We start from the raw sequence: 18831 nt of genomic DNA, 5'->3' as shown, positions 1-18831 counted from the left end.
GGAAAAAGGAATGAGGCACAAGCCCTTGAGTCCTTGTGCTGGCACACTCCCCTCTCTTTTACAAGCCAGGAACACAACTTTCCCTAAGGCTCTGGTTGCCTGAGTCACCACACTGGAGCATGAAGAAATCCTGCCGCCTTGTGGCCGCTTCCTGTAACAACAGCTATAAACCTGCTGCTGCTGGGTACTTAATGTTCACAAGGCCTGAGGGGCGTTAGGTGATACCTGCCCTCAAGTAACGTGCTGGGGTAGGTCATCGAAGAAGAATTCAAAAATGGGAAGACTTTCCAGAAGCCCATTTCAAGAGATAACTTTTACTCACACTGTTTAAGGGAAAAAAAATAAAAGCACATGAAGAGATGCTCAACGTGGCTAATTATCAGAGAAATGCAAATGAAAATGACAACGAGCTATCACATCGCACCAGTCAGAATGGCCATCATCAAAATGTCTACAAACAGTAAATGTTGGAGAGGGTGTGGAAAAAGGGAACCCTCCTCGCTTTTGGTGAGAATGGAAATTGGTTAAGAGCCACTGTGAAGAACAGTATGGAGGTTCCTTAAAAAACTAAAACTAGAGCTACCAAATGATCCGGCAGCCCCACTCCTGGGAGTATATCCACAGAAAATCCTATTTCAAAAAGACACATGGGCTTCCCTGGTGGCGCAGTGGTTGAGAATCCGCCTGCCGATGCAGGGGACACGGGTTCGTGCCCCGGTCTGGGAAGATCCCACATGCCGCGGAGTGGCTGGGCCCGTGAGCCATGGCCGCTGAGCCTGCGTGTCCGGAGCCTGTGCTCCGCAACGGGAGAGGCCACAACAGTGAGAGGCCCGCGTACCGCAAAAAAATTAAAAAAATAAAAAATAACAATATGCTTCCTTGTATCCCATACTATAGTAGGATATTTTTACTCTCCTGTCAAAGATAAACTTTACTTTGACCTGTAGCTGTGCTCTTATCAAGTGTATGTTTCATTGATTCCTAGCATCAGTCCAGTGTGATAACATCAAGCTAAATATCCTCTCAACAAAGGCATTTGACCATGGGAAACAGGATTCTACTTACTAGGTTTATCTTATGAACCTGCAACAGCAGGCTTATAAACTTATAGGAATTAGTTTCCAGCTCTCCAAAAATGTCCATCTACTTTGTATCCACAGGTTTGTTTTGGTAGAGCAGCTGTTTGTCAGTCAGTTACTTTGCATCTGTAAATTCATCAGATGGGCTATCTATGTCTGAAATGTCCATCATTTTTAAACACTCTGAAGCATGTTGGATGTCATCATAAGTTAAACCTCTCTTTCTCAGGGAAAATAGTTTAAAGCACAGAGATAATCTGAAGTTGTAAAATTAAATTCTAAATCAGTTACAGTTTTAATAAATAAGTTGGGATTAATGGATACACACTACTATACATAAAATAGATAACCATCTAGAGGGACCTACTGTATAGCACAGGGAGCTACGTTCAATATCTTGTAATAACCTATAATGGAAGAGAATCTGAAAAAGAATACAAGTATCTATCTATCTATCTATCTATATGTATACGAACCACTTTGATGTACACCTGAAACATTGTAAATCAACTATACTTCAATTAAAAAAAATTTTTTTTTAATTAATTGAGAAAGTCCTGTTTAAACTGGCTACCCTTTTCTGGTGACACTTTTTCGGAGTTCTAAAGCAGTCTTACTTCCAAATATCAAGTCATTTTTTGCTTGTATGAGTTTTTGTTGCAACCTATCCATAACATCTAATGACTCAGATGTACTCAGTTCATCCTTTTTCAGACTTTGTGGCCTCTTCAAAGATCATCAAACAGCTTTGGAGAAAGAGCATATAAATTGTTTTGCTATAATACTTTTCTCCACTCTCATTAATATATTTCCAAATTAAAGAAGGACATTGTTACAAACTGAATGTGCCCCCAACCCCAAAATTCATATGTTGAAGCCCTAACCCCCCAGTGTGGCTGTATTTGGAGATGGAGCCTCTAAGGAAGTAATTAAGATTAAATGAGGTCATAGGTGGGGCCCTGGTCCATTAGGATTAGTGTCTTTATAAGAAAAGACTCCAGAGAGCTTGGTTTCTCTTTCTCTCCACATGCTCACAAAGAAGAGGTCATTTGAGCAGCCGTCTGCAACCCATGGAGAGAGGCCTCACCAGTCACCAACCCTGCTGGCACCTTGATCTTGGACTTCCAGTGTCCAGAACTTTTCTCCACAGTGTGCAGTATGCTCTGTTGGGTTATTCACTGCCCTAATCCAGATGTACACGTCCTTCAATCTGTCATTAAAATAAGTCATTTAGCAATGGAATAGAATAGAGAGCCCAGAAATAAACCCACACACCTACGGTCAATTAATCTTCGATACAGGAGGCAAGAATATAAAAGGGGAAAAAGTCTCTTCAGCAAGTGGTGCTGGGAAAGTTGGACAGCTGCATGTAAATCAATGACATTAGAACACACCCTCACACCATGCACAAAAATAAACTCAAATTGGCTTAAAGACTTAAACATAAGACACAACACCATGAAACTCCTAGAAGAGAGTATAGGCAAAACATTCTCTGACATAAATCGTACCAATGTTTTCTTAGGTCAGTCTCCCAAGGCAATAGAAATAAAAACAAACATAAAAAAAATGGGACCTGGGCTTCCCTGGTGGTGCAGTGGCTGAGGGTCCGCCTGCCGATGCAGGGGACACGGGTTCGTGTCCGGTCCGGGAAGATCCCACATGCCGCAGAGCGGCTGGGCCCGTGAGCCATGGCTGCTGAGCTTGCACGTCCGGAGCCTGTGCTCCACAATGGGAGAGGGCACAACAGTGAGAAGCCCACAAAAAAAAAAAAAAAAAGGACCTAATCAAACTTACAAGCTTTTGCACAACAAAGGAAACCAATGAAATGACAACATATGGAATAGGAGAAAATATTTGCAAATGATGCAACTGACAAGAGCTTAATCTCTAAAATATACAAACAGCTCATACAACTCAAAAAAAAACCCCCAAAAAAACCCAACCCAACCGAAAAATGGGCAGAAGGGGCAGAAGACATTAATCGACATTTCTCCAGAGAAGACATACAGATGGCCAGTGCACACAGGAAAAGAGGCTCCACGTCAGTCATTATTACAAAGTCTACAAATAACAAATGCTGGAAAGGGCGTGGAGAAAAGGGAACCCTCCTACACTGTTGGTGGGAATGTGAGTTGGTGCAGCCACTATGAAAAACAGTAGGGGGGTTCCTCGGAAAACTCAAAATGGAATTACCATATGATCCAGCAATCCCACTCCTGGGCATGTACCTGGACAAAACTCTAATTCAAAGAGATACATGCATCCCTATGTTCACAGCAGCACTATTCACAATAGCCAAGACATGGAAACAACCTAAATGTCCATCAACAGATGAATGGATAAAGAAGATGTGGTACATATATACAATGGAATACTACTCCGCCATAAAAAAGAAAGAAAGAATGCCATTTGCAGCAACATGGATACAACTAGTTATTATCATACTAAGAAAGAGAAAGACAAACACCATATGATATCACTTATATGTGGAATCTAAAATATGCCACAAATGAACCTATCTACAAAATAGAAATAGACTCACAGACATAGAGAACAGACTTGTGGTTGCCAGGGGGGAAGAGGAGAGGGAGAGGGATGGACTGGGAGTTAGTAGATGCAAACTATTACATCTAGAATGGATAAACAACAAGGTCCTCTTGTATAGCATAGGGAACTATATCCAATCTACTGGGATAAACCATAATGGGAAAGAATATAAAAAAAGAGAATGTATGTATGTGTATAACTGAGTCACTTTGCTGAACAGCAGAGACTGGCACAACATCGTAAATCAACTATATTTCAATAAAAAAATGAGTCATTTAGCCTTCTTTTTCAGTGATGTCTGTGTCATACTGGCACTGGTAGGATAATCATTCTTGTTTTCATTATCTGAACTCTTAGAAAACATGGTCATGATATTCAGTGTCAAAAATTAAACTAGCACTATCTCAATACAAAGTCCAATAGTTAATCCACAAGCAAAATGAAAAATAGACTGTTAGTGCTCATGATTACAACACACTTAAGGTGGACATTTAAGTCACATCATTTGGAGTGACGTTACAATGAATGCTCCAGTTTTGTGAACCATAAATCATGGTTGCCTGCATCAATGGTAAGGGAAAAAAATAAGCAACAGCAACTACAGAAGGCAGATAATCTATGCCATATCCATCTGACACTAAAAATCGTATTGATTTCAGCCCCTATTTTTCAGGTAGCCTTGTGGGGTTCTATATTCTCCCCCCAGACTTCTGCATCCATCACCCAAAACTGGGACTTTTTGTGTCCTGAGGAGGGGTTTCCTGGGATGCTAAACTTTCAGTGCTAAAACTGGGACAGTAGTGAGCAAACCAGGGGGTTAGTCACCCTTGCCTAAAGGAAGCTCGGAGTCTATATCAGTTATATCAATTTCCAGAATGGATGGATTCAATGAGTAATTAGCTACACTTACTGAGCATCCACAATGATCAGGTATATAGTGCAAGGTTTCTTCATGCGCATTTAATTTCTTTAAAAATATTCATAATGGCCCCACAAGTAGATGTTATAGTCTCCATTTTATAGATGGAAAAAGTAAGCCTCAAAATCTAGGCTGCACCACTCATGGAATTGGGGAAAAGTGTAAAATGGATTTTTGTCCTTGCCTTGGCTAGAGAGGAACCATATCTGAGTAAACTAAGGGTCAGACACACTGTCAAAGAGGAGAAAATTCAGTAACTCTAAGAGAAAGACAACAAATTATAGAGGGATGAGTTAGGGCCTGCCAGTCCCACTGCCCTTTGCGCCCTCCAGGTGGCTCCTTTTGTTTCTGGAACATTAGGACCTTGTTTTATTAAGAGGTGCATCCCTTATGCAGTAATTCTTAAACTTTGTCTCTAATGGCAGGTCAGAGAAAATTTAGACTCAAGGCACATGACCAGGGATGAGGCTGTAAACCACCTTATGGTCAGCATGTACTTTAACATTAAAATAATTAAATCATTATTAAAATGTTTAAATACACTTTGACTTTGTATTTCAAAATCCTTGTCTGAAATTACTGCTCCAGAAAGCAGTAACTATGGGCAAGCTAATTAACATTTATATTCCTTATAAAAGCAAATATAATATGATGCCTTCCCTCTCTATTCCACAGTCTCTGAGAATTGAGAAGAAATAATTTACATAAGACATATTCTTTAAGCTTATTACTATTTGGGGAGTCAAGGCTCCATGCTTCTGTCACGGCTGCATTTTTTTTTTCTGAAATTCTACCACTAGTTCTCACCTGTAAAACAGTCACAGCTCAGCCAAGCAGGACATACCACATTTAAAGGCTAGTTCCCTGGTCCAGACCAAAGAGTTAAGATAATCAGTATCTCATTTTCAAACTTATTTATCTTGTGTTCCAAGTGTAGGCAACAAGGTAAGTATTGGCTATTTCAGATTTATTATCTTATCACCACAGATCTGAGCAACACTGTAATAAAGAGTATAACTTCATTACTGATATTTGATCACTAACAGCTTTCAAGCCTCTTTTCCCCCTCTTCTCCTATTGCCCCACACCTGGACAGGCCTGTAAGAAACCCTGCGGGCTCCCTCTCCTGGTGCCAGTGGAAGTTCAAACCATGCCAGCCCCTGCAGGCACAGTTAGAACCCTCACCCCAACGCTACTACCTACACAAAAAGAATATCCAAATGGCCAATAAGGATATGAACAAGGTACTCAACATCATTAGTCATTAGGGAAATATAATTAAAACCATAACATGTTACATCTATACTAACACCAGAATGGCTAATATTAAAAAGACTACCCAGGGGCTTCCCTGGTGGTCCAGTGGTTGAGAGTCCGCCTGCCGATGCAGAGGGCATGGGTTCAATCCATGTTCGGGGAACTAGAAAAGACTATGAAGGAGGAGGTTGCAGAGTATCTAAGACTCTCATACACTGCTGGAAGCAGGATACTTCATTACAACTATTTTGTAAAACTTTTGGCAGTATCTGTCTAAGCCAAGCATATGCCTAACCTGTATGATGTAGCAATTCCACTCATATAATAATTAATTAATATAAAATTATATCAATGTATCTATCTACCTATAGATATTCAAGAGATATACATGAATAGGTCAGTCAAAAGGCATGTAAAAGAACGTTCATAGTATTTACAAAAGCCCCAAATCTGAAGCCACCCAAATATCCATCAACCAGTGGTATATTCAGTCGATGGAATAGTACTCAGCAATTTTAAAAAGCCTCTGCTACACGTAACAACATGGATAAACCTCACAGACAAAATGTGGTAAAAGCATCTAAACATAAAAGAGCAGATACTAAATTATTTTCTTTGTCATCTACACTAACCTATAGTAAGAGAAATCATTACAGTGGTTGACCCTTGGGAGGAGGCTGACTGGCAGAAGACGTGAGGAAGCCGTCTGGGCTATCTTGATCTGGGTAGGGGGCACGATACACCTCACTGTTTGCCTCCACTGGAGCCTACCTTGCTATTCTCAAGCGTGCCTTTCCTTACTTAGCAATATCTTGTGGCCGTTCCCGTGTCAATAAAAGTAGCTCTCTTTCATCAACTTTGAGTTGCTGTCACCTCTTTTTATTAAACATACTTTCAGGAATCTTGTCTCCTTAAGCAAGTTACAAATGCTACAAGGGCAGGGGCTCTATCTTGCAAATCACATGAAGAAAGAGAATTTGGAGCTGCGGAGAGAGACAGACCTGGTTTTAAAACCGAATTTCACCACTTTGGGCTGTATAACCTTGGACAAATAATGTACCCATCCAGCCTCAGTTTCCTCATCTATAAAATGGGGGTATAATGCCTACCTCATGAAGTTTATTAGAAAGTTTTACATAGACAATGAATGGAAGGAACTTAATACCTAATGGGTGCTCATCAAACGACAGCTGTCTTCTCTTCCAGCCTCATCAAGGCCTTGCTCACAGAGCCCTCAGAAAAGCTATGATGATTCTCTTACCTCGTTCCTGGAACCAAGCAGCAGTCTAGAGACTAAGGGCAGGGCAGCATCAGCTCAGCGTGCTTCCTAATGCCAATTGCTCCTTCTCAAGGTCAGGAGACACTGTCCAGCTGATCACACCATTTAAGACCTGAGGATGAATTCCGAGAACGCATAGTAATGTGTATCCTGAATTGCTCTCCCCAGTCACAGACAGCAATCCCCTCAGAAGGCATAAAAATGAGGAAGTGTGCTGAACTTCAAGGCTGGCAGGTGGGGTTTGACAGAGACCACCTAGGCTAGTCCCAGAATCAGGAGTATAAGAGAAATGTGTTAAATAATGAGGATTTGAAGAAGTAAATAGCACCCCTGCGTGGCCAACATTCCATATGGAAGCTGTTCTGTGCTTTGATTCAGCCTGGGGTTTTTCCTAACTGCTGTATCATGTCCTGGCTTCACAAGGGTGGAGAGAGAACTAAGACACATTCAGGAAAATGAGTACAGTTGTTCCCATAATCTGTTCCTCACCAAGATCTGTGGCTCTGAGCCCACTGTGCCTCTAGGGCCTCCTAGCTTCATAACAGGCATTAATTCAACAACCTCTTGCCATAGGCATTGTACAGATCTTAACCTGAGCAAGCCCCACCTCACTCCTTTTTTTTTTTTTTTTTTTTGCGGTACGCGGGCCTCTCACTGTTGTGGCCTCTCCCGTTGCTGAGCACAGGCTCCGGACGCGCAGGCTCAGTGGCCATGGCTCACGGGCCTAGCCACTCCGCGGCATGTGGGATCTTCCCAGACCGGGGCACGAACCCGTGTCCCCTGCATCGGCAGGCGGACTCTCAACCACTGCGCCACCAGGGAAGGCCCTTTTTAAAAAATAAAAATAAATTTATTTATGGCCGCGCTGGGTCTTTGTTGCTGCGCGTGGGCTTTCTCTAGTTGCAGCGAGCGGGGGCTACTCTTCATTGCGGTGCGCGGGCTTCTCACTGCAGTGGCCTCTCTTGTTGTGGAGCACAGGCTCTAGGCGTGCAGGCTTCAGCAGTCGTGGCACGCAGGCTCAGTAGTTGTGGCTCGTGGGCTCAGTAGTTGTGGCTTGAGGGCTCTAGAGCGCAGGCTCAGTAGTTGTGGCACACGGACTGAGTTGCTCCGCAGCATGTTGGATCTTCCTGGACCAGGGCTCGAACCTGTGTCCCCTGCAACGGCAGGCGGATTCTTAACCACTGCACCACCAGGGAAGTCCCCCACCCCACTCCTATATTCTGCTCTCTGATCTTTCAATGTGGGTGGGATTCATGAAACTGTATTTCTTGCCAGACTCCTGCCTTCCACTGTATATGGCTGTCTATCTTCTCGTAGGTTTCCTAAGCAATATGAGGACAGATGCCAGGACTAACTTATTCACAAATGTAATCTTGGCACCTATCACGATGCTTGGCACAAAGAATGAGCTTAATAAATGTCTGCCGAATAAATGAATGTTGACGTGCTTGAACTGTCCAATATATGCTGTAACTACTGATTGCAGAAATCATTTCACTCACTCACTTGATCCAAGATTTATTAAGTATCTCCTATGTGCCATGAACTGTATAAGGTGCCAGGGTGACAAAGATGACTAGAACATTATCCTCTGCCCACAAGGATCTCCAGGTGGGAGAGAGAAGGTGTGGAAGTGAATAATATGACCAGAGCTACCACAAAGGAATGAGCAGGCTGCTTGACACCTGCCTGAATAGGTGGGCTAAGGCTTCTGAGCCAGCTGACTGTTTGGGATGAGTAGCAGCTCTCTAAGTAGGCAACTCGGGAAGGGGAGGCGTTCTACTCAAAGGGAACGGGATGCTGTGCATGAGGCTGGGTCAGGGTCACTTTGCATTGGCCAAAACAAGTCTCATGGCCAAGCCTGACTTCAACAGAGTGTGAAGAGTAACCCTCCCGGGAGGCGCACTGCGAAGACGCAGCTGGTCGGCTCCTTTCCCCCTGGCGCTTCTGCCCAGCTCTGGCGGACAAGTCTCGACCTCGTGCGCGCCCCTCCCCCCCGGGACCGCTCCCTCCCCCTTCTCGACGTAGTCGAAGATAAACAATAGTTGGCCGGCGAGCGCAGAGTGTGCATCCCGCTGCCGCATTCGGCGGGCTGCGTGGGACCGGCGGGATCTCGGCCAGCCTGCCATGGCGGGGCTGTACTCCCTGGGAGTGAGCGTCTTCTCAGACCAGGGCGGGAGGAAGCACATGGAGGACGTTACTCAGATCGTGGTGGAGCCCGAGCCCACGGCTGAAGAAGAACCCTCGCCGCGGCGGTCTCTCTCTCAGCCGTTGCCTCCGCAGCGGTCACCGCTGGCTTTTCCTGGCGGCGAAATCTCGGGGAAAGGCCCGGCGGTGGCAGCCCGAGAGGCTTGCGACGCGCCGCCGGACGCCGGGGCCTCGCCGGCTCCCGGCTGCTGCTGTCGCCGTCGTTCCTCAGTGGCCTTTTTCGCCGTGTGCGACGGGCACGGCGGGCGGGAGGCGGCACAGTTTGCCCGGGAGCACTTGTGGGGTTTCATCAAGAAGCAGAAGGGCTTCACCTCTTCCGAGCCGGCGAAGGTGTGCGCTGCCATCCGCAAAGGCTTCCTCGCTTGTCATCTCGCCATGTGGAAGAAACTGGCAGAATGGCCAAAGACTATGAAAGGTCTTCCCAGCACGTCAGGGACAACTGCCAGTGTGGTCATCATACGGGGCCTGAAGATGTATGTAGCTCATGTGGGTGACTCAGGGGTGGTTCTTGGAATTCAGGATGACCCAAAGGATGATTTTGTCAGAGCGGTGGAGGTGACACAGGACCATAAGCCAGAACTTCCCAAGGAAAGAGAACGAATTGAAGCACTTGGGGGGAGCGTGATGAACAAGTCTGGGGTGAATCGTGTAGTTTGGAAACGACCTCGGCTCACTCACAGTGGACCTGTGAGAAGGAGCACAGTCATTGACCAGATTCCATTTCTGGCAGTAGCAAGAGCACTTGGTGATTTCTGGAGCTATGATTTCTTCAGTGGTGAGTTTGTGGTGTCACCTGAACCAGACACAAGTGTCCACACTCTTGATCCCCAGAAGCACAAGTATATTATCTTGGGGAGTGATGGTCTTTGGAATATGATTCCACCTCAAGATGCCATCTCAATGTGCCAGGACCAAGAGGAGATAAAATACCTGATGGGTGAGCATGGACAGTCTTGTGCCAAAATGCTTGTGAATCGAGCTCTAGGCCGCTGGAGGCAGCGTAGGCTTCGAGCGGATAATACTAGTGCCATAGTAATCTGCATCTCTCCAGGAGTGGGCACTCAGGGAGATTTCACCAATGGAGACGAGCTCTACCTGAACCTGACTGATAGCCCTTCCTATAATAGTCAAGAAACCTGCGTGATGACTCCTTCTCCATGTTCTACACCACCAGTCAAGTCACTGGAGGAGGACCCATGGCCAAGGCTGAACTCTAAGGACCACATACCTGCTCTTGTTCGTAGTAATGCCTTCTCAGAGAATTATTTAGAAGTCGCAGCTGAGATAGCTCGAGGGAATGTCCAGGCTGCAGTCATATCCTCAAAAGATCCAGAGCCACTTGAAGAAAATTGCACTAAAGCCCTGACTTTAAGGATACATGCTTCTTTGAATAATAGCCTGTCAGTTGGCCTTGTGCCTACCAATTCAACAAACACCATCATGGACCAAAAAAACTTAGAGATGTCGATCCCAGGTCAAATGAAAGCTCAAGAAGTTGAAAGAACCCCTCCAACAAACTTCAAAAGGACATTAGAAGAATCCAACTCTGGCCCTCTTGTGAAGAAGCATAGACGAAATGGTTTAAGTTGAAGCAGCGGTGCTCAGCCTGCAAGCCTCCCCACAAACTCACGGCGAAAGAACTCTGTTAAACTTACCATGTGACGCAGACTTAGGGGCCAGAAGAAAATGGGAAATCCTTTACTTCACCAGCACAGAAAAACTGTTTGTGTTTGCTGAAATATATCTGGAATTTTTTTTTTCCAGACTTCTAAGAGGGCTTTATGAATTTGGTGCCGAAGCTGAACTTTTTTTAAGGGGACAAAATAAAAATAGTATACAGTTTGACTTTTTGGAATTCAACAGTTTTATCCTGGCCTTGTACTTGCTTGTATTATACATGTGAATTTTGTAGATGTTAGGGTATAAGTTGCTATAAAATGTGTGTAAATTTGTATCCTTCACACAAACTCAGTCTCTTACACTGATACACAGTAAATGTAACAACAGGGCTAAAGGTTTAAAAAAAGATCAAAAGAATCTATTCGATTTTAGAAATACATTTAAACTTTTAAAAATGCTTATTAAGACATTTGTATAAGTCACGTGTGATGAAAGCTACACAACTTTTTAAAGTAAATTATGAAGCAAACTGGAAAAGTGATGTATTTTCATAGTGACCTGTGTTCCACTTAATGTTTCTTAGAGACAACTAGTGTCTTTTAAAAATTATTCTTTATTTCTGATTTCATAATTCAGAACTAAATTTTTCATAGAAGCAGAAGTGTTGAGCCATGCAAAAGCAGCTGGGTTTTAGTCTCCTTGTCCTAATTAAAATACTATGCAGTATCTCTTATTTCTTTCAGTAGCATTTTTTCTAAACATTAATCATCAGATTTGCTCACCAAATCTTTGAAGTAGAAGGAGGTAGGTTTGCCTAAAAAGATGCCCTTCTCAATCATCCTGGACATTCAGTGGCATTAGTGGGTCTTAAAAGTAGTTATATCCTCTTCTAGTGTTTGCATAAAATATGTGAAGTTTTTCTTGCTATGTCAATAACAGATGGTGCTGCTAATTCCCAACATTTCTTAAATTATTTTATATATCCTATGGTTTTCATTGATTATATGGACATGTTTGTTCATCGAACAAAATCAGTGAACTGTTAAAAAAAAAAAAAAAAGAATAACCCTCCCACAGAGAGAATAAGTGACTCTTTGGTGAATGACAATATGAGCTCATTGCCCATGTGAGCGGTCCTCCCCACAGACAGTAAACTCCAGGACTGTTTGATACAAGTCAACTTTTCCATTCGAAGATTGACCAGAGGGCTTCCCTGGTGGCGCAGTGGTTGAGAGTCCGCCTGCCGATGCAGGGGACACGGGTTCGTGCCCCGGTCCGGGAAGATCCCACATGCCGCAGAGCGGCTGGGCCCGTGAACCATGGCCGCTGAGCCTGTGCGTCCGGAGCCTGTGCTCCGCAACGGGAGAGGCCACGACAGTGAGAGGCCCGCGTACCGCAAAAAAAATAAAGATCGACCAGAATTCAGGAATTGAGGGGAACCTACAGAGTGTCTCTCACATTTGATGAGGCCAACCCACCAGGTACTGGCTTTATCAGTTTTCTCTTTGACCGAGAAGCCCTGTGATCTGGCCATGTTGTGTGTACTTTCCTTCTTTGTCCCATTCTTCAGAATAGGATAGTCAGAGAGAAGACCTGTCCATCTTTGGCTTTGTTTAATAGAGCTTCTATTACTACTGAGCTATTGCAACAAATACTGACATTCTCATCTGGTCCCTCAACAGTCACTCAGTATGCCCTCCTAGCTCCTCCAAACTCAGGGACATTAATAAAACCTTGCTCAAATCTCCTCTACTTGCTGCCTAAGAAACAGAAACTTTCTCAGAAAAGGCTTTGAGTCATCCCTCACGATCAATTCACATCCATCTACACAAGTCTTTAAGAATGAAGAAAAGTCCTTAAGAATTGAGGCAAAAGGTAGTATTGTTATTTGTTCTCTTCTCTTTTGTATTCTTTTCAGGACAAGATCAGTCACAAGGATGGGGAATTAGAGAGTTGGATGTCTGTGCTCAAATCATCATATTAAGTTAAACATTTCTGAGTGGCATTTTAAAATATAAAATTTGAATTGGTCATACCATATCCCTATTGCCTACAAGTTGGTAGATGCAGTGGAATTTAGAAGGACGTAACCCACTTTCTAGCAATGTTAACAAATTTTGCTGTGTCAGTTCCCATTGTACTACAACACTCAGTAAAGAAAAAATAAACTTCTAATTTTGTTATAATTACACAGGCTTTTCTGAGGTATCAATATGCCTGGAGCAAAAGCTTTATTAAAGTCAAATCCAGCAACGCGGTGCTCTCAGGACATTGTTTCAGGTATTATCTCAATAACCCTCCACCTTATAGTGTCCATTTGAGGGCTTCTCATCCATTCCAGTTGCTGGACTGGTGGTTGGTTCTCCTGGCATGGATGGCATGCAATGCAGATTCTATCACAGGGTGGCACAAGACTCAGGTGCCTAATTAGGTACCAGCATATTCTTGGCATTGGAAATATACTGAGGCATAGCCACTTCTCCTCACTAAACACTGTATTGCTTAAAATTAATTCAATTTTTAGCAAGTCCAAGCAGCTATCAGCTTCTTGTCATACATGCCTATCTCAACAGTTGGCTCTGCTACATAAACGATCAGATCTTCACATACACACTCGTTTAGGTAACATCGATTGCCAGCCAGCATGGTTCTCTAGCCTTCTTCCCCATCGCCAGGCTCTGATGAATTCTAAAGTTGCTTTCCCCAACTTTTCTGTCTTTTGTTCCTATTATTTTCTGTAAGTGTCTGACTCCTCACCAGTAAGGCCTCTGAGTAAGATCTTCAGCTCTGAGTATGGAAGGGAAGACAGAGGCTGCGACTGGCCCTTCCAGGCTCCGTGTATGGAGCCAGGTCACGGGAGGTCTTTCAGCAGCAGGGCCAGGAGTAGTGAAGAGAGAGAAGCCTGGGATACCTACCTCAAGAACCTAGAGTGGGGCACAAAACAGCAATAGGGGTAGATGAAAAACGAAAGTGGTGCAACCATGGTCACACGTGGAGACATACTCACTGAATTTGAATTCAAACCTCTCAGTATACCCCCACGTATTCATGTGTAAAATTCTGACACTAGGACTTCCCTGGTGGCGCAGTGGTTAAGAATCCGCCTGCCAATGCAGGGGACACGGCAAGATCCCACATGCTCCAGAGCAACTAAGCCTGTGCGACACGACTACTGAGTCTGAGCTCTAGAGCCCGTGAGCCACAACTACTGAGCCCTCGAGCCACAACTACTGAAGCCTGCGCACCTAGAGCCTGTGCTCCGCAGCAAGAGGAGCCACCGCAATGAGAAGCCTGTGCACCGCAACGAGGAGTAGGCCCCACTCGCCGCAGCTAGAGAAAGCCCACGTGCAGGAACGAAGACCCAACACAGGCTAACTAACTAACTAACTAACTAAATAAATAAATAAACATATTTATTTATTTATTTATGGGGAAAAAAATTGTGACAATAATAACCCCTTACTACAGAGAGCTATTATACCATTGAGATAAAGAATATAAACTCCACACAATAATACTTGGCTCATGTTAGGTGCTCAAGAAGATGTGGTGTACATATGTATGAAATATGATGCAGCCATTAAAAAAATGAAATAATGCCATCTGCAACAAAATGGATGGATGTAGAGGTGATCAAACTAAGTGAACACAGTCAGACAAAGACAAATATCATAGGATAACACTTATAGGTGGAATGTAAAAATTGATACAAATGACAACTTGACAAAGCAGAAACAGGCTGGCAGACTTCAAAAAGACATTTATGTTTACCAAAGGGGAAAGGTGGGCAGGGGGGATAAATTAGGAGGTTGGCATTAACACACACACACACACACACACACACACACACACACACATATAAAATAGATCATCAACAGGGACCTACTATACAGAACAGGGAACTCTACTCAGCACTCTGTAATAACCTAAATGGGGAAAGAATTCGAAAAACAATAGACATATGGATATCTATGACTGCATCAAGTTGCTGTACACCTAAAACAAAAACAACATTGTAAATCAAGTCTACTCCAAGTTAAAGTAAAAGTTAAATGAAAAACAACACAAAAAAAAGTAAGGAAAGAAATGCCTACTCTGTTACCCTCAGGCCTAGTGACCTGGGCTGGTGTCACATCCCTGGAGCCTGAGCAGCCTTGGGTCCCATGGCTGGAGTACGCTGGTGCTGAGGGAGCCAGCGGGGAGGACGTGCCAACAAAAGGAGCCCTGCCCGGACTCAGAGTGCCCCGTCCCCTCTAGATGGGACTACGATCACCAGATCCAGGCAGGCCCTCCTACACCTAAGCCAAGCCTACTGCACCCCAAAGATGGTGGACCCTCTGGGCTCAAAGAGCGTTAACAAGGGACCTGGTCGCCAGGTCCCCTAGTGGTAAGGTCCCCACCTCCAGCCTCCTTCCTTAGAGTAGCCCCATGTACGGACGACAGCACCCTCAGCAGAGTGGTTATGCAGGGATTGGCATCTGCCAGGGTAAGGGGGAAAAAGGAATGAGGCACAAGCCCTTGAGTCCTTGTGCTGGCACACTCCCCTCTCTTTTACAAGCCAGGAACACAACTTTCCCTAAGGCTCTGGTTGCCTGAGTCACCACACTGGAGCATGAAGAAATCCTGCCGCCTTGTGGCCGCTTCCTGTAACAACAGCTATAAACCTGCTGCTGCTGGGTACTTAATGTTCACAAGGCCTGAGGGGCGTTAGGTGATACCTGCCCTCAAGTAACGTGCTGGGGTAGGTCATCGAAGAAGAATTCAAAAATGGGAAGACTTTCCAGAAGCCCATTTCAAGAGATAACTTTTACTCACACTGTTTAAGGGAAAAAAAATAAAAGCACATGAAGAGATGCTCAACGTGGCTAATTATCAGAGAAATGCAAATGAAAATGACAACGAGCTATCACATCGCACCAGTCAGAATGGCCATCATCAAAATGTCTACAAACAATAAATGTTGGAGAGGGTGTGGAAAAAAGGGAACCCTCCTCGCTTTTGGTGAGAATGGAAATTGGTTAAGAGCCACTGTGAAGAACAGTATGGAGGTTCCTTAAAAAACTAAAACTAGAGCTACCAAATGATCCGGCAACCCCACTCCTGGGAGTATATCCACAGAAAATCCTATTTCAAAAAGACACATGGGCTTCCCTGGTGGCGCAGTGGTTGAGAATCCGCCTGCCGATGCAGGGGACACGGGTTCGTGCCCCGGTCTGGGAAGATCCCACATGCCGCGGAGTGGCTGGGCCCGTGAGCCATGGCCGCTGAGCCTGCGTGTCCGGAGCCTGTGCTCCGCAACGGGAGAGGCCACAACAGTGAGAGGCCCGCGTACCGCAAAAAAATTAAAAAAATAAAAAATAACAGTATGCTTCCTTGTATCCCATACTATAGTAGGATATTTTTACTCTCCTGTCAAAGATAAACTTTACTTTGACCTGTAGCTGTGCTCTTATCAAGTGTATGTTTCATTGATTCCTAGCATCAGTCCAGTGTGATAACATCAAGCTAAATATCCTCTCAACAAAGGCATTTGACCATGGGAAACAGGATTCTACTTACTAGGTTTATCTTATGAACCTGCAACAGCAGGCTTATAAACTTATAGGAATTAGTTTCCAGCTCTCCAAAAATGTCCATCTACTTTGTATCCACAGGTTTGTTTTGGTAGAGCAGCTGTTTGTCAGTCAGTTACTTTGCATCTGTAAATTCATCAGATGGGCTATCTATGTCTGAAATGTCCATCATTTTTAAACACTCTGAAGCATGTTGGATGTCATCATAAGTTAAACCTCTCTTTCTCAGGGAAAATAGTTTAAAGCACAGAGATAATCTGAAGTTGTAAAATTAAATTCTAAATCAGTTACAGTTTTAATAAATAAGTTGGGATTAATGGATACACACTACTATACATAAAATAGATAACCATCTAGAGGGACCTACTGTATAGCACAGGGAGCTACGTTCAATATCTTGTAATAACCTATAATGGAAGAGAATCTGAAAAAGAATACAAGTATCTATCTATCTATCTATCTATATGTATACGAACCACTTTGATGTACACCTGAAACATTGTAAATCAACTATACTTCAATTAAAAAAAATTTTTTTTTAATTAATTGAGAAAGTCCTGTTTAAACTGGCTACCCTTTTCTGGTGACACTTTTTCGGAGTTCTAAAGCAGTCTTACTTCCAAATATCAAGTCATTTTTTGCTTGTATGAGTTTTTGTTGCAACCTATCCATAACATCTAATGACTCAGATGTACTCAGTTCATCCTTTTTCAGACTTTGTGGCCTCTTCAAAGATCATCAAACAGCTTTGGAGAAAGAGCATATAAATTGTTTTGCTATAATACTTTTCTCCACTCTCATTAATATATTTCCAAATTAAAGAAGGACATTGTTACAAACTGAATGTGCCCCCAACCCCAAAATTCATATGTTGAAGCCCTAACCCCCCAGTGTGGCTGTATTTGGAGATGGAGCCTCTAAGGAAGTAATTAAGATTAAATGAGGTCATAGGTGGGGCCCTGGTCCATTAGGATTAGTGTCTTTATAAGAAAAGACTCCAGAGAGCTTGGTTTCTCTTTCTCTCCACATGCTCACAAAGAAGAGGTCATTTGAGCAGCCGTCTGCAACCCATGGAGAGAGGCCTCACCAGTCACCAACCCTGCTGGCACCTTGATCTTGGACTTCCAGTGTCCAGAACTTTTCTCCACAGTGTGCAGTATGCTCTGTTGGGTTATTCACTGCCCTAATCCAGATGTACACGTCCTTCAATCTGTCATTAAAATAAGTCATTTAGCAATGGAATAGAATAGAGAGCCCAGAAATAAACCCACACACCTACGGTCAATTAATCTTCGATACAGGAGGCAAGAATATAAAAGGGGAAAAAGTCTCTTCAGCAAGTGGTGCTGGGAAAGTTGGACAGCTGCATGTAAATCAATGACATTAGAACACACCCTCACACCATGCACAAAAATAAACTCAAATTGGCTTAAAGACTTAAACATAAGACACAACACCATGAAACTCCTAGAAGAGAGTATAGGCAAAACATTCTCTGACATAAATCGTACCAATGTTTTCTTAGGTCAGTCTCCCAAGGCAATAGAAATAAAAACAAACATAAAAAAAATGGGACCTGGGCTTCCCTGGTGGTGCAGTGGTTGAGGGTCCGCCTGCCGATGCAGGGGACACGGGTTCGTGTCCGGTCCGGGAAGATCCCACATGCCGCAGAGCGGCTGGGCCCGTGAGCCATGGCTGCTGAGCCTGCGCGTCCGGAGCCTGTGCTCCACAACGGGAGAGGGCACAACAGTGAGAAGCCCGCATACCACACACACACACAAAAAAGGACCTAATCAAACTTACAAGCTTTTGCACAACAAAGGAAACCAATGAAATGACAACATATGGAATAGGAGAAAATATTTGCAAATGATGCAACTGACAAGAGCTTAATCTCTAAAATATACAAACAGCTCATACAACTCAAAAAAAAAAAACCAAAAAAACCCAACCCAACCGAAAAATGGGCAGAAGGGGCAGAAGACATTAATCGACATTTCTCCAGAGAAGACATACAGATGGCCAGTGCACACAGGAAAAGAGGCTCCACGTCAGTCATTATTACAAAGTCTACAAATAACAAATGCTGGAAAGGGCGTGGAGAAAAGGGAACCCTCCTACACTGTTGGTGGGAATGTGAGTTGGTGCAGCCACTATGAAAAACAGTAGGGGGGTTCCTCGGAAAACTCAAAATGGAATTACCATATGATCCAGCAATCCCACTCCTGGGCATGTACCTGGACAAAACTCTAATTCAAAGAGATACATGCATCCCTATGTTCACAGCAGCACTATTCACAATAGCCAAGACATGGAAACAACCTAAATGTCCATCAACAGATGAAT

The 18831-nt window shown here is 43.8% G+C and overlaps 1 protein-coding gene across 1 annotated transcript; it reads left to right on the top strand.

Annotated features, from left to right (window-relative positions):
• The first annotated feature begins 9079 nt into the window (after window positions 1–9079).
• Window positions 9080–13047, top strand: LOC309812917 (protein phosphatase 1D-like). Its single transcript, XM_082637240.1, has one exon. The coding sequence runs from the start codon at window positions 9212–9214 to the stop codon at window positions 10880–10882; it is 1671 nt and encodes a 556-aa protein (XP_082493366.1). The 5' UTR covers window positions 9080–9211; the 3' UTR covers window positions 10883–13047.
• The last annotated feature ends 5784 nt before the right edge of the window (window positions 13048–18831 follow it).

This window comes from Mesoplodon mirus (assembly GCF_964341445.2).
Source record: "Mesoplodon mirus genome assembly, chromosome: 12".
NCBI lineage: Eukaryota > Metazoa > Chordata > Mammalia > Artiodactyla > Ziphiidae > Mesoplodon > Mesoplodon mirus.
This window is presented reverse-complemented; position numbering and strand designations above follow the sequence as displayed.

Excerpts from the sequence above, each read along its gene's own strand:
- LOC309812917 (XM_082637240.1), top strand. The coding sequence starts at position 9,212 with ATGGCGGGGCTGTACTCCCTGGGAGTGAGCGTCTTCTCAGACCAGGGC.